This window comes from Onychostoma macrolepis, chromosome 08 (assembly GCF_012432095.1).
Source record: "Onychostoma macrolepis isolate SWU-2019 chromosome 08, ASM1243209v1, whole genome shotgun sequence".
NCBI lineage: Eukaryota > Metazoa > Chordata > Actinopteri > Cypriniformes > Cyprinidae > Onychostoma > Onychostoma macrolepis.
The window spans coordinates 28,789,186-28,805,019 of record NC_081162.1 but is presented as its reverse complement, the minus strand read 5'-3'; the positions used below and the strand labels follow the sequence as shown (position 1 = coordinate 28,805,019).

The 15,834-nt window shown below is 36.6% G+C and overlaps 1 protein-coding gene across 2 annotated transcripts in view; it reads left to right on the top strand.

Moving 5' to 3' along the window:
• Positions 1-9,957: 9,957 nt before the first annotated feature.
• LOC131545636 (protein-lysine 6-oxidase-like) overlaps positions 9,958-15,834 on the top strand; it is a 7,102-nt gene continuing 1,225 nt past the window's right edge. Inside the window, exons 1-6 of one of the 2 annotated variants that reach the window (XM_058784650.1) lie at positions 9,958-10,370; positions 10,780-10,888; positions 12,833-12,964; positions 14,236-14,392; positions 15,446-15,541; positions 15,613-15,732. In XM_058784650.1, the coding sequence (XP_058640633.1) occupies positions 9,959-10,370; positions 10,780-10,888; positions 12,833-12,964; positions 14,236-14,392; positions 15,446-15,541; positions 15,613-15,732 (1,026 nt within the window). In that variant the 5' untranslated portion in view covers position 9,958. Of the gene's footprint in view, positions 10,371-10,410; positions 10,454-10,779; positions 10,889-12,832; positions 12,965-14,235; positions 14,393-15,445; positions 15,542-15,612; positions 15,733-15,834 lie in introns of those variants that run through there. The other variant, XM_058784649.1, reaches the window with a different exon arrangement.

The following is a 15,834-nucleotide window of genomic DNA, read 5'->3' as shown; positions in this document are numbered from 1 at the left end:
TTCTAAATTTCATGGCATCAACACATCTCACAAAAGTTGGGACAAGGCCATGTTTACCACTGTGTGGCATCCCCTCTTCTTTTTATAACAGTCTGCAAACGTCTGGGGACTGAGGAGACGAGCTGCTCAAGTTTAGGAATAGGAATGTTGTCCCATTCTTGTTTAATACAGGCTTCTAGTTGCTCAGCTGTCTTAGGTCTTCTTTGTCGCATCTTCCTCTTTATGATGCGCCAAATGTTTTCTATGGGTGAAAGATCTGGACTGCAGGCTGGCCATTTCAGTCCCCGGATCCTTCTTCTATGCAGCCATGATGTTGTAATTGATGCAGTATGTGGTCTGGCATTGTCATGTTGGAAAATGCAAGGTCTTCTCTGAAAGAGACGACGTCTGGATGGGAGCATATGTTGTTCTAGAACTTGGATATACCTTTCAGCATTGATGGTGCCTTTCCAGATGTGTAAGCTGCCCATGCCACATGCACTCATGCAACCCCATACCATCAGAGATGCAGGCTTCTGAACTGAGCGCTGATAACAACTTGGGTTGTCCTTGTCCTCTTTAGTCCGGATGACATGGCGTCCCAGTTTTCCAAAAAGAACTTCAAATTTTGATTCGTCTGACCACAGTCCATTTTAAATGAGCCTTGGCCCAGAGAAAACGCCTGCGCTTCTGGATCATGTTTAGATATGGCTTCTTTTTTGACCTATAGAGTTTTAGCTGGCAACGGCGAATGGCACGGTGGATTGTGTTCACCGACAATGTTTTCTGGAAGTATTCCTGAGCCCATGTTGTGATTTCCATTACAGTAGCATTCCTGTATGTGATGCAGTGCCGTCTAAGGGCCCAAAGATCACGGGCATCCAGTATGGTTTTCCGGCCTTGACCCTTACGCACAGAGATTGTTCCAGATTCTCTGAATCTTTGGATGATATTATGCACTGTAGATGATGATAACTTCAAACTCTTTGCAGTTTTTCTCTGAGAAACTCCTTTCTGATATTGCTCCACTATTTCTCTCCGCAGCATTGGGGGAATTGGTGATCCTCTTCCCATCGTGACTTCTGAGAGACACTGCCACTCTGAGAGGCTCTTTTTATACCCAATCATGTTGCCAATTGACCTAATAAGTTGCAAATTGGTCCTCCAGCTGTTCCTTATATGTACATTTAACTTTTCCGGCCTCTTATTGCTACCTGTCCCAACTTTTTTGGAATGTGTAGCTCTCATGAAATCCAAAATGAGCCAATATTTGGCATGACATTTCAAAATGTCTCACTTTCAACATTTGATATGTGTTTCTATATTCTATTGTGAATAAAATATAAGTTTATGAGATTTGTAAATTATTGCATTCCTTTTGTATTCACAATTTGTACAGTGTCCCAACTTTTTTGGAATCGAGTTTGTATATTTGTAGCAATAGTCAAAATGATCCATTTTTCTTTTATGCCAAAAATCATTAGGATATTAAGATCATGTTCCATGAAGATATTTTGTAAATTTCCTACCATAAATATATCAAAACTTCATTTTTGATTAGTAATATGCATTGCTAAGATCTTCATTTGAACAACTTTAAAGGAGATTTTCTCAATATTTAGATTTTTTTGCACCCTCAGATTCCAGATTTTCAAATAGTTGTATCTCAGACAAATATTGTCCAACAAACCATACATCAATGGAAAGATTATTTATTCAGCTTTTCAGAAAAATAAATTGACACTAAAGACTGGTTTTGTGCTCCAGCATCACATATATAATTTTTACTAGAAACTATCAAATGTGTATTTGTTTTAAAAATGCCCATGTCATTATATTAAAGATTTAATTCATTTCCATGTCTCTTCCAAATCTAGAAACTACGCTTTTAAAAGGAATCATTCTCCTGTGGTTCTTGAAAGACAAAAAACAGTTGTTGAGGAACATCTTTGAAATAGTTTGTTTGATTTGTCTCATCTCGAGGCTGATTTAAAGGCTCGTGTCTTTTGATTATAACAATGCTTTTTGCACTTCTGTTTCAGGTCTCTCGTCCCATGATGCCGTGCTGCTGAGAGCAGGAGGGCGGGGCATGTTGTCACACAGTTCACTGCAGTGTTTCTCAGGATGGGTTTGTTCTCGATTAGTAACCCTCGTAAAGCTCTAATATGGGGCATTTTGTCGCACTGTAAATAACGCTATCTTTTGATTCAGACTGTATTGTAGGCCATTAATGAGTTTTCCGCAACAGCTGAATCACATGCTGTTATATATGGAAGCCTAAAAAAGTAAAAAGGTAATTGCAACTTTTCAACTTTTTTGTTCTTATAAATCAGTGAAATTACGTATAATTTTGAGTTATAAACTCACAATTCTGAGATTTCATTTTGCAAATCTGCTTTTCTCTGAATTCTGAGTTTACGTCTCGCAATTCTGTTTGTTTTTGGAAATTGTGACAATTTTATCTCACACCTTTTTTGAGTGAAAATAAGAAATATCTTGATTTTTTATGTTTGTTTGTTTGTTTGTGGTTTGATTTGCTTTGTTTTAAATTATTTGAAATTATTATTAAAGTCATCTTGAGGATCTGCTTGAGAAACACTGATTTGAAGGCTCGCTTTATTTTATTTTTATTACCATGACTGTATTTTTCCCCTGAGATCCACTAATGCACTCAGTGTTTTTGTCTTTTTTTCTAGATTTAAGATATTAAGTCTTGTTTTCTTAAAATAAATAAAATTAAAAAAAATCTAAATTTTGTTACTTTTTGCTTAAAACAAGCAAAAATATCTGCCATCTGCTAAAAAATCTTAATTCAAAGACTGAACAAGATTATTTTTCTTGCCCCATCGGCAGATATTTTTGCTTGTTTTAAGGAAAAACTGACAACATTTGTATTTTTTTTTTTTTTACAGAAAACAAGACATAATATCTTAAGTCATTTTACTTGTACAGTAAATGCATCTTGATTCAAGATTTTTTAGATATTTATACTAGAAAACAAGACAAAAACACTAAGTAAGAAAATCATTTTTTGAAGTGTGTTAGTTTTTGTTTCGTAAGTGTTTCACATCCAGTTTTCGCTCCACTAAACAGGCCTTTATTTTTGCTGCTGTCTCTTTAAATCTTCTATGCAAATGAACTCATTTCTGATTGGCTGTGTGTGAATGAGTCACAGCACTGCATTAGTTAGAAATAAAATCTGTTCTACTTCAGCCTGCTGCTGTTATCGGAATACAATATTTTACTATATTTTCATTATGTCAAGTCAGTAAGCTTTATTTGCCCGTGACCCTGGCTCTTGAGTTTCTCAAGAGTGTGATGTTTATCCTTCACGTGTTGATTTACGGCCCGTGTGACTTCGTAAAAGCAGCCGTCTCGAAGCCAAACCTGTCTTTGTTCTCACTGCGTCCAAATTACAGTGATCATGGAGCTGCTGCGACCGCTGGAATGAGCTTCTGCCATATCTGAGATCTCAACGTATTTATGAATTGTGCAACAGAGACTCTCGTTGTGTTCAATCAGCAAACGCTCTCTAGCTCACGTTCACTGCCACGTCGCATGGAGAGCCATAAAATCAGCAGCTGAGATCTGCTCATGAACCGAGCATCAACAAACACCACGGCCTGCAGATCTGATGCTGCTGGACCCGAAGATGAACTCAGTATCACGTAATCATCGTTCATCCTCCTCATGCTGCAGAACTGAAGCGCGTCAAACCACTGCGAACACATTTATGTTACGAAAACCGTTTCGAAATGTTGAAATGTCTAGTTTTCTTGTAATCACTGCAAAAAATGATTCTCTTACTCAGTGTTTGTGTCTTGTTTTCTAGTATAAATATCTACACATTCCTGAATCAAGATGCATTTACTGTACAAGTAAAATGATTTAAGATATTATGTCTTGTTTTCTGTAAAAAAAAAATTTAATAAATAAATATTGTTAGTTTTTGTTTAAAACAAGCAAAAATATCTGCCAATGAGGCAAGAAAAATTATCTTGTTTAGTCATTGAATTAAGATGACCCTAACCCTAACCCTAAGTCATTTCCATACCTGAAATACATATTTTACAGTCACTGTTATGCACATTGATCATAAACACAGCTTAAAGGCTTCCTACCAGAGGCCCTCCTTCACAAAACTCAACATTTAGCACAGTTTTATCACAGGTAGAATGCTAAATATTTCAATACAAGCATTTCAGTCAAATGTAATTCATGCAATATTTCAGACTTTTAACCCACGGGGGAAAATCAACCCACGGCAGCATTTTAAAAGTAGCCTAATTCCATGGCAAAAACATGGACTCGGCAACCCTGCGTCCAACACGAGCTGAGGGAGCGAGGTTTGATTAAGATTACAGTTCCACGCAGGGATCTACTCGGCAGCATAAAGGAAATGTATGCATTTATTTGTCAATTTGACTGATTTAAATTGAAAGTAAAAGAGTGGAGTTGAAAGATTTCTCATCCTGTGGCTCCCTCTAGTGGACTGAAATTGGGCATTTTTGTTGAGCCAATGTAAGTCTATGAGAGGTTTTTGATTTTTGGTTATTATACAATAACTGTAAGTCTGATCAGTTAGAAAAGTTGCAGCAACAAACTACAGATCAAGGCCCGGGTCTCTGCCAAATTTGGTGCGTGTGGCATTGAAGCCCTAAGAGGAGATACAATCAGAAATTTTAGTCTCAGAAGAAGACAGTATAACAGTATGCTGGATTTTTGAACCGTTAGTGAAAGTTGTGAGCGTGTTGGCTGTGGAGGTTTGCTGTCAGCAGCTCTCCGTGTGTTGAGCGAGCAGAACGTCCCGCTGGTGTTTTACAGTGGCTGATGGGATGGGGAGCGCTGATTTTCCATGTTTTTATATGTCCTGTGTGTGAGCAGCAGCCGTCTCCCCGCGGAGCGCCGCCTCATTAGAATGCAGATTAAAGTCTTCAGATCAATGCCACACATCTGCAGCTCATTGAGACGCCGACCTGCAGGCCGTTATATTCACCTCGCTACAGCGCCTTGACTTTGATCTTTACACCGCGTTTAAAAACTGTCTCGTTCAGGAGATTCTCGGCTTTCACTGATCCAGCGTGTTGAGTTGAGTTGAGTTGAGTTGAATGAAAGAAATCTGGTATTTAACCCGTTTAATCCCAAATTTTCCCCAGACATGAAAATATCCAAATGATTTGAGAAAAGTGTGTGAAAAATTGTGTTTTATGGTCAGTCATACTAATGTTTATACTGAATAAACATATTTCTGCAGTCATCGAAATTGTTATATATCTTATATTATGGTTTATTATTATGCATAAAAACCCTGGTACAACACTTCTTAGCCAAGATAAAAGACAAAACAATACAACCAACATATTTCAGAATTGTTACTTTATTGTAACACATATGATCAAATTGTTACATTAGTGCTACCAGTATTACATCAATATTGTAACTTATTTGTAACATTTGAACTTTTAATTCAGTGCAATATTTTGTCGTTGCAACATTTTAGTGCAACAACTGCGACTGGATTTATATGTAAACCTAAACTCACTGTTATCCAGCGGTCACTATTGAGACCATCAGCATGTTTACTCCTTCTGTGACCACACTCAACAAAACTGAAGATATGTGAATTCATATATTAATACTAGACGCCTTAAAGATAACATGTACTGAAAATCTGTGTCATATCTTTATTAACAGCCTTTTGTTTCGGAGCTTTGATGCAGTCCTAATCATGTGACACTGCACATATTTAATTGAGACCTTTTATTTATTCCATATTTGCAGGAAATGCACTAAAACATCAGTCAGTACGGTTTTTGGAGCTTTATGAATGAAAACCTGTTTTGCGGTCACTATTGTGAATGGCACGTTCATCTCTCTGAAAGATTCGCTCACATCAGTCGAGTCACTGAAGGTCTTTAACACTGAAAGCTGTGGAAGAGATTGTGACTTTAAATGTATCCCTCTCTCGTTCTCTTGACAGCTTTTTCATGATGCTGCAACAGCAAACGGCAAACGAGAGAAATATGACAGCAAAGAAACAAGAAGGTTCAGAGAATCACATGGACAGGTTTTGGAAATAAACAGCATTGGTGATGTTTTTGAGGTGATTTCATGTTCACGTTTGCGGATTCTGAGACAGACGCTGGAGTTTAAATGCTTTGCACTTCTGTTTCAGGTCTCGTCTCCCATGATGCCGTGCCACGTGAGAGCGGGGCATGTTGTCACACTGTTCACTGCAGTCTTTCTCAGGGCGTTTCTGCATGTTCTTGATCATTTCACATTAAGCTGTATTATTGGCCATTAATGCATTTTATGCAAAAGCTGAATCATGTGCTGTTATATGGAAATTTGTAAAAAATAAATAAATAAAACTGGTAATTGCAATTTTTTATTTTTTGTTCTTGCAGTTATGGGAAGAAAGTCAGAATTGTAAGATATAAATTCACAATTCTGAGGAAAAAAAAGCAGGAATTCTTACTTTTTTCTCAGAATTGTGAATTTACTGTATCTTGCAATTCTGCACTGCAAAACATGATTCTCTTACTCAGTGTTTGTGTCTTGTTTTCTAGAATAAATATCTAAACATTCTTGAAGCAAGATGCATTTACTGTACAAGTAAAATTATTTAAGATATTAAGTCTTGTTTTCTAAAAAATAATCAAAATTTTGTTAGTTTTTGCTTAAAACAAGCAAAAATATCTGCCAATTGGGTAAGAAAAATCATCTTAATTCAAAGGCTAAACAAGATCATTTTTCTTGCCTCATTGGCAGATATTTTTGCTTGTTTTAAGGGAATTTTTTATTTATTTATTTTTTACAGAAAACAAGACATAATATCTTAAATCATTTTACTTGTACAGTAAATTCATCTTGATTACATATTTTTAAAAGATATTTATTCTAGAAAACAAGACAAAAACACGAAGTAAGAGAATCATTTTTTGCAGTGTTTTTTTTTGGGGGGGGGGTGCCACAGAATAGAAAATAAAAAAGGTAATTGCAACTTTTTATCTCACAATTCTTACTTTTTTCTGAATAAAATTCTGATTGCGTTGCAAGATAAACAGTCACAATTACTTTTGTATTTTTTTGTTCTGTGGCAGAAACAAGCTTTAAGCTTCCGTAGTTATATAAACTTGTCCTGTATGAAATAATTAATGGACTGAACTGAACTCATGAAAACAAATGATTGACTGCATAAACTGCGTAGACTAGTCTTACAAGTCACTTTTTTTCAAGACTGGTCAGAACTACTTTAAACTAGCTGCAAATCAACAGATTGGTCTAATTTGATCTGATTAGCCCTTTGTTATCTGCAAGTTAGTCAGACTTTAAGAGGTCTGTACTGTATGTGGAATCACGTGATCAACGGCGTGTCACGCAGATGCTGATGTGAGCGTAACTGATGTTAAACGAGCTCTGAGGCCACATGTGGCTTGAGACGAGTGTTTTATTTGAGTTTAATGAGCAGAGGTCATCCTCACACGGCCTCATCACAGATGGACACACATTAATCTGAATCGCTCCAGTTTCACTGCTGCTGTTGTGTTTCTTTCTGTGTTGTTGAGGACAAGAAACTTCTGTCAGCACAAGAACATCAGACTCAAATCCAGCGGCCAAACCCAGAATTCCACAAATTCATTTAAGACAGCGAGAAGCTGACAAACACACATCACATTCTGTTCTAAAATACCAGTCGTAGGATTTTACTACTACAATTTCACTGCTTTTTCTCCTTTGATTAAAAACAGAAGCCCAACAACAGGCACTTTATACACTGTTAAAAAATGGTGCTATACAGCATTAAAAGTGGTTCTTGGCTCATAATCATAGGGGAACCACTTTTGGTGCTGTATAGCACCAAATCTTGGTGCTTCAGTGGTTCTTCAGTGGTTCTTCACCAGTTCTTTGGCATGACTGAGGGGCTTTATAGCACCGCTACCATATACAGAACCTATTAAGCTCCTGTGTGGTTCTTCAGCGGTTCTTCAGTGGTTCTCTGGGGTGATTAAGGTGCTATATAGCACCACTGCCATACAAAGTCCCTTTGAGTCCCTTTAAGTCCCTTTAAAGGTTCTTTACGAGCCAAAGAACCACTGTTGGTGCTGTTTAGCACCATTTTTGTTGAAGAAATACAATGCAATATGGCACCTCTTATGGTTCTACATATAGCACCATTTGACAAAGGTTCTGTATAGCACCTTTAAAGATATGGTGCTGTACAGCACCAAAAGTGGTTCCCCTACACTGATAAATATGATTTTTTGGTGAAGTAAACACTACATAAAAACAAATGTAATTTCTACATTAAATAATTTAGTTCAGGCAAGAATTAAAAAATTAAAGTAAATTCTATATTAGTACTCAATTTAAGCTTGTAGAAATTAAAGTTTGAACTTATAAGCATATTTTACTTGGAACTGTTTGTCATGTTTACAAGGATTCTTTAAGTAAATATCAAAGTTATGATCCCGTTTTTCCCATCATGCATTGGGGCATGAAAAATTAAAAAGGTTAAATTTGTCACTGTTTTTTAGTTATATTTACACTGTTTTATGGTTGCTTTTGTTGTTAGGTTTAGTAACTTACTGTTTTGTGACATCTGGAGTTGATTTTCTACTCAAAATGACTATTGACTATCTGATTGGGTCAGTACTGTTTCCCAGTACTACATCGTTTGAGTAAATTTTAGAAGCCATGACTGAGTGAAAAATGCTTAAGTATTGCAGATTTAACATAAAATAATCCAGTAAAAATTACTCATCAAACTCTAACTGGCCATGTTAATTTTACTAATTTCCTTTGCTAATTTTACCTAACTTAGCAAAGTAGATTTTACTTAATTCAGTACTTTCATTTTACTTAAAATTTATTTGTGCAAAAACTTGCCAAATAAAAATTAAGTAAATTTACTTATTGTTTGTTTCAGTGTATGATGACGAGCCAAGAACCACTTTTAGTGCTATATAGCACCATTTTTTTAGAGTGTATGTCAAATCAGTATTACTGAATATTTTAGCACAATGAGCTGAATGACTCTTATGGAAATGAGTTTTTTCTGCAAAAATACTACAGCATTACTTTTTCTATATGGAAGCCCATTTCTGGATAGTTGCAATGTTTTTATCACGCAATCCAGATTTTTTTTTTTTTCTCCTTGCAATTCTGTTTTTTAAAAAAAATAAAAACAACAAAAGAGGTCACAACTTTTTTATAGCTCACAATTCAGAGAAAAAAACCTGAACTGCAAAATGACTGAAATATAAGTCTATTTCTTACGAAATATTGATAATATGTGTGAAAATAAATGATAAAAATTATGTCAACATCAAGACCATAGTTTCTACTTGGCTGCATCAGCAACATTTAAAAAAAAAAAAATTATATTTACATTTATATTTAGTCATTTAGCAGACGCTTTTATCAAAGTGACTTACAAATGAGGACAATAGAAGCAATCAGAAGAGAAGAGCGATGATACACAAGTGCTGTGACGAGTCTCAGTTAGTTTAGGATTAATTGTAAAGGTTTGATGGAACTGACTGAAGACCTGCCAAGAGAGCATCACAATACTCCAGTCTGGACAGAACGAGAGCCCGAACCAGGAGTTGTGAAGCATGTTCTGAAAGAAAGGACCTGATCTTCTTGATGTTGAATAAAGCAAATCTGCTTTATCTCGATTTTTTTGCACCCTCAGATCCAGATTTTCTAATAGTTGCATCTCAGTCCGATCCTAACAAACCATACATCAATGAAAAGCGCATTTACTCAGCTTCAGATGATGCAGTCTGACCGGTTTTGTGGTCCAGGGTCACACACATCATGCGGTTTTAAGAGTCACTTGTGTAACTCTGAAACTGATCCAGAAACTGTAAAACTCGTGCACGTGCAGCAGCTCCTCCTCATCTTCATCATCCTCCTCATCTGCACCGCATTCTCAAACGGCGCTCCAGGAGCTCGCGGCGCGTTTACGCGGATTATGGCGCGGTCCGGGTTCGGTGTCGGTGTCGTTCTGCTGTTTCTGTGCGTTTCTGCTCGCGTTCTGACGGTGTTCTCTCAGCTTCAGCCGGGACCGAGAGCGCGGATGCGATGGACGAATAACGGGCGCTCGTATCAGCTGGTGAGCCCCGGGTCTCGGTACGTGCCACCGGGACGCAGAGCGGCGACCCGAGCAGCGCCTGCGCCGGTGCCGGTGACCGCCACCACAGACCGGAGGAACACCAGCGCGAACTCCAGTGACGGGATGGTGTCCGATGACCCCTACGATCCCTACAAGTCCGTCAGGAACAGTCCCTATAACCCATACTACAACTACTACGACTCGTACTACAGACCCAGACAGAGAAGCACGCAGAGGCATCACGGATACGGAACCACATACTTCCAGAACGGTGAGAAGAAGCGTGTGTTTGGAGATCTGCAGTCTCTGAGATGATGATGATGATGATGAACAGTGCTGGGAAGGCTGTAACAGGTTACAGTTTAAAATCTAATAAGTAGGCTAGTGTAACTATTTCAATTACTTTATTAATGTAACTGATTACATTTGATCACTTTTCTAAATTTCTAACAAATGTTTTCAACTGATAATCATTTTGAAACAATTAAAGCAGGCAGGTTTAGAACTCAACACTGATTACTGTCCTTCATCACTTCAATTAAGATTCTAATAACTTCATTTTAAAGCACAGCCAGCACTAAACCAGACTTTAGCACCTCTTTTTACTTTCAGATCGTTCTGAGGTTAAATACATAACTGATGATTGTAAGGAAGCACTACTCTCTCTTTCATGTGCACAGGTCTCCCGGATCTGGTGGTGGATCCATACATGATCCAGGTGTCCACGTATGTCCAGAGAGTGCCCATGTACAACCTCAGGTGCGCCGCGGAGGAGAACTGCTTGGCCAGGTGCAGCTCACCTTCTTATGATGCATTAAAGGGATAGTTCACCCAAAAATGAAAATTGTGTCATCGTTTACTCTCCCTCAAGTAGATCCAAACCTGTATGAATGTCTTTGTTCTGCTGAACACAGAGGAAGATATTCTGAAGAATGTGGGAAACAGAGCAGTTCTGGGGCACCATTGACTTCCATAGTATTTTGTTTCCCTACTATGGAAGTCAATGATGCGTCAAAACAGCCTGGTTACAAAATATCTTCCTCTGTGTTCAGCAGAACAAAGACATTCATACAGGTTTGGATCTACTTGAGGGAGAGTAAACGATGACACAATTTTCATTTTTGGGTGAACTATCCCTTTAAGAACGTTGTTTCTCGGTTATGTGAACGTTGCTGGAACATTATATTTTAAAATTTTGAAAATGTTGTCTGAATGTTTTCTCAACATTTAAAACACCCCATTTTTTATATTTAAAGTTTATTCTTGTTTATGTAAATGTTAGAGAAACATTCTATTCTGTATTTTGAATGTTATAACAATGTTAAATGTAATTGTTCTCTAAATGTCTAAAACACCAATTTGTTATATTTAAAGAACATTTTTTCTTGGTTATGCAAACATTAGACAAACATTCCATTCTGTCATTCTGAAGATGTTCTGAAAACGTTACATTAGAATGTTCTCAGTCAATGTTACAATGTAATGTTACATGTAAAACATCCTTTTTTTTCCTTTTTTTTTTTTTTTTACATCTAAAGAGGGTTTCCTCTTGGTTATGTGAACGTTACACATTATATTCCATAATTTAAAAAAAAGGTTCTGAATCTGAATGTTCTCTCAACATCTAAAACACCCATTTTTATACTTAAAGTTTTTTCTTGTTTATGTTAATGTTAGAGAAACATTCTATTCTGTATTTGGAAAATGTTACAATATTGTAACGATATGTAACAATGTTAAATGTAATTGTTCTTTAAACGTCTAAAACTTCAGCTTTTTATATTTAAAGAACATTATTTCTTGGTTATGTGAACATTAGAGTGACATTCCATTCTATAATTTTTTTAAAACATTAAGAAAACATAATTTCTCAATGTTTTTAAAAGTCAGTTTTTAAATAAAAAAAATTGTAATGGTTATGTGAACATTAGTGAAACATGATTCTAAAAATGTTATGAAAACACTTACATTTGAATGTTTTCTCAACTAAAACACCCATTTTTTTGTATTTAAAGAATGTTTTTTCCTTGTTATGTGAATGTTAAACACTTCATTGTGTAATGTTATGAAAATGTTCTGTTGTTAATACTGAAGAAAGTTATTGAAAATACTTCTGAGAACATACAAATAACATCATGAGGACGTTTGAGAACACTGTTCTAAGAACATTTCCTCTCAACCTTTCAAGAAAGTATATCAAGTATTAATAATGTTACGAAAAGAATGTTTTGTCCCAACGAAAGTGATAAGTTGACTTAACTTAAAAAAATTGAGGAAACCCGTTGCCTTAAAATTTTTAAGTAAATTATAATTAAAAAAATAAGTTAAGTGAATTGTCAAGTTCACTTAACTTTAAAAAAAAAAAAAAATTATTTACTCAATCATTTTAAGGCAACGGGTTTCCTCAATTTTTTTAAGTTAAGTCAACTTATCACTTTTTACAGTGTATTGAAAAAAACGTTTTCTCTGTTAGCTGATGTTGAAGATGTGAAGTAGAAGCACAGTCTGAAGTCACAGGAGAAACGCTCTAGCTCTTTAGAGAAGCATCAGTGCTCTGGTGCTTTAAAGAACCTGACATAACACTGATCTGAAGAACCTATAATCAAACATCATAATCTGCCAAGAGCCTAGAGTCGCTCAGTAACTTGTGCAGAGCCCGAACTGTTTCTTGAGAAGAGGTTTCTCTGCTGAGGCTGTTGAGACTTCAATGAAATGTCCTGCTGTGTTCCTCAGTTCGGCTGCAAACGCACAAGATTACGACACCAGGGTCCTGCTGAGGTTCCCACAGCGCGTGAAGAATCAAGGAACCGCAGACTTTCTGCCCAGCAAACCGAGATACGCCTGGGAATGGCACAGCTGTCACAAGTGAGGAGAAATACACATACACGTCACTGCCTTTGATAGAATAACTGCTAATGATGCTGCTTTATGTACAATTAATTATTTATATTGTGATGCAAAGTAAAATATTTGAACGTGCACTATACTGTTCAGAAGTGTGTGTGTAAAAAGAAATGCATGCATTATTCATCAAGAATGCATTAAATTGATCAAAAGTGACAGTAAAGACATTTATAATGTTACAAAAATAAATACTGTTCTTTTGAACTTTCTATTCATCTGTGAATTCTGAAAAATAATATTGTGCAGCACAACTGTTTTCAACATTGATAATAATCAGAAATGTTTGTTGAGCAGTAAATCAGCATATTAGAATGATTTCTGAAGATCATGTGACACTGAAGACTGCAGTAATGATGCTGAAAATACAGCTGCGCATCACAGAAATATATTACAGTTAAACACATATTCACATAGAAAACAGCTGATTTACATTGTAATAATATTTAAACATTTTTACTGTGTTTTTGTAAAAAAAAAATGCAGCCTTGAGCAGAAGAGACTTCTTTCAGAAACACAAATAAAATTTTACACAGCTAAATGATTGCTGACTTTGATGGAATTCTAATAATATTTAACTATTTTTACTGTATTTTTGATTGAATAAATGCAGCTTTGGTGAGCAGAAGAGACAGAAACTATTAATAAACAATAAACTCTCTAACTCAATTAACAATAAACTCACTTAACTCTTAATAATAAACTCTTTCAGAAACAATAATGAACCAAAACTTTTGAAGGGCAAAAGATGTTATGAACACAAAACATCAGGTTACAGTGGAACAAAAGCACACTGCAAAAAACTATTCTCTTACTCAGTGTTTCTGTCTTGTTTTCTAGTATAAATATCTAAACATTCTTGAAACAAGATGCATTTACTGTACAAGTGAAATGATTTAAGATGGGGTAAAAAAATTAATCTTAATTCAAAGGCTAAACAAGATTATTTTTCTTGCCCCATTGGCAGATATTTTTGCTTGTTTTAAGCGAAAACTAACAACATTTTAATATTTTTTACAGAAAACAAGACATAATATCTTAACTCATTTCACTTGTACTTGTACTTGTACAGTAAATGCATCTCGATTCAAGAATGTTTAGATATTTATACTAGAAAACAAGACAGAAACACTGAGTAAGAGAATGTTTTTTGCAGTGCATATGCATAACTGATAATGTTTAGCAGGGAATGTGATTGTGGGTGTGTGCTGCTGATGATGTTTTGTTGTGATCAGTCACTATCACAGCATGAGTGAGTTCTGTCATTACGACCTGCTGGACTCGAGCTCACAGCAGCGCGTCGCCGAGGGTCATAAAGCCAGTTTCTGTCTGGAGGACACGTCCTGCGACCCCGGATACTACCGCCGCTACGCTTGCACGTCGCACACGCAGGTGTGTAATTACCCAGCGCTTCACACACTCACACACTCACACACTCACACAAACACACACTCACACACTCACACTCACACAAACACACACTCACACACTCACACAAACACACACTCACACACACACTCACACAAACACACACTCACACACTCACACACTCACACAAACACACACTCACACACTCACACCTCACACACTCACACACACTCACACAAACACACACTCACACAAACACACACTCACACACACACTCACACACACACACACTCACACACACTCACACACTCACACAAACACACACTCACACTCACAAACACACACTCACACACTCACACACTCACACAAACACACACTCACACACTCACACAGGGTGTTACCCTTTATTTTAAGGTGTCTTTGTTACACATCTACTTACTATTACAGTATTATGCATAATTACATGCAAGTAACCCTAATCCAAACCCTAACCATATAGTAAGTGCATGTAGTTAATTAATATTACTCAGTACTTAAATGTAAAATTACACTGTAACAGGGACACCTTAAAATAACGTGTAACCTTATTTGTGAGTCTGGAGCACAAAACCAGTCATACGGGTCAATTTTGTGAAATTGAGATTTATACATCATCTGTAATCTGAATAAATAATCTTTCCATTGATGTATGGTTTGTTGGACAATATTTGTCTGAGATACAACTATTTGTAAATCTGGAATCTGAGGGTGCAAAAAAATCTAAATATTGAGAAAATCACCTTTAAAGTTGTTCAAATGAAGTTCTTAGCAATGCATATTACTAATCAAAAATGAAGTTTTGATATATTTACGGTAGGAAATTTACTAAATATCTTCATGGAACATGTTCTTAATATCCTGATGATTTTTGGCATAAAAGAAAAATGTATAATTTTGATCCATACAATGTATTGTTGGCTATTGCTACAAATATATCTGTGCTGCTTATGACTGCTTCTGTGCTGCAGGGTCACATATTGTAATTAAATGACGTAATTCCGTGACATGTAACCAGTTACTCCCCAACACTGATCGCAGGGTTTGAGTCCCGGATGTTATGACACCTACAGCGCAGACATCGACTGTCAGTGGATCGATATCACAGACGTCCAGCCGGGACGCTACACGCTGAAGGTCAGAAAGCCTCCTCATGAGCTGCTGTTGCTTTGAGGATCTTCTCAAGGATCTGATGTGCTTTATTGCAGGTTACAGTAAACCCAGGCTTCCAGGTGTCAGAGTCGGACTTCAGCAATAACGTAGTTCGCTGCGACGTCCACTACACCGGAAACTACGCGCATGTGTCCGGCTGCAGCATGACGTCGTAAGTCACACGCTTTCTTCATCCTACCTGAAAGAAACCACCTTGTGCGCTGCAAAAAATGACTCTCTTACATAGTGTTTGTGTCTTGTTTTCTAGTATAAATATC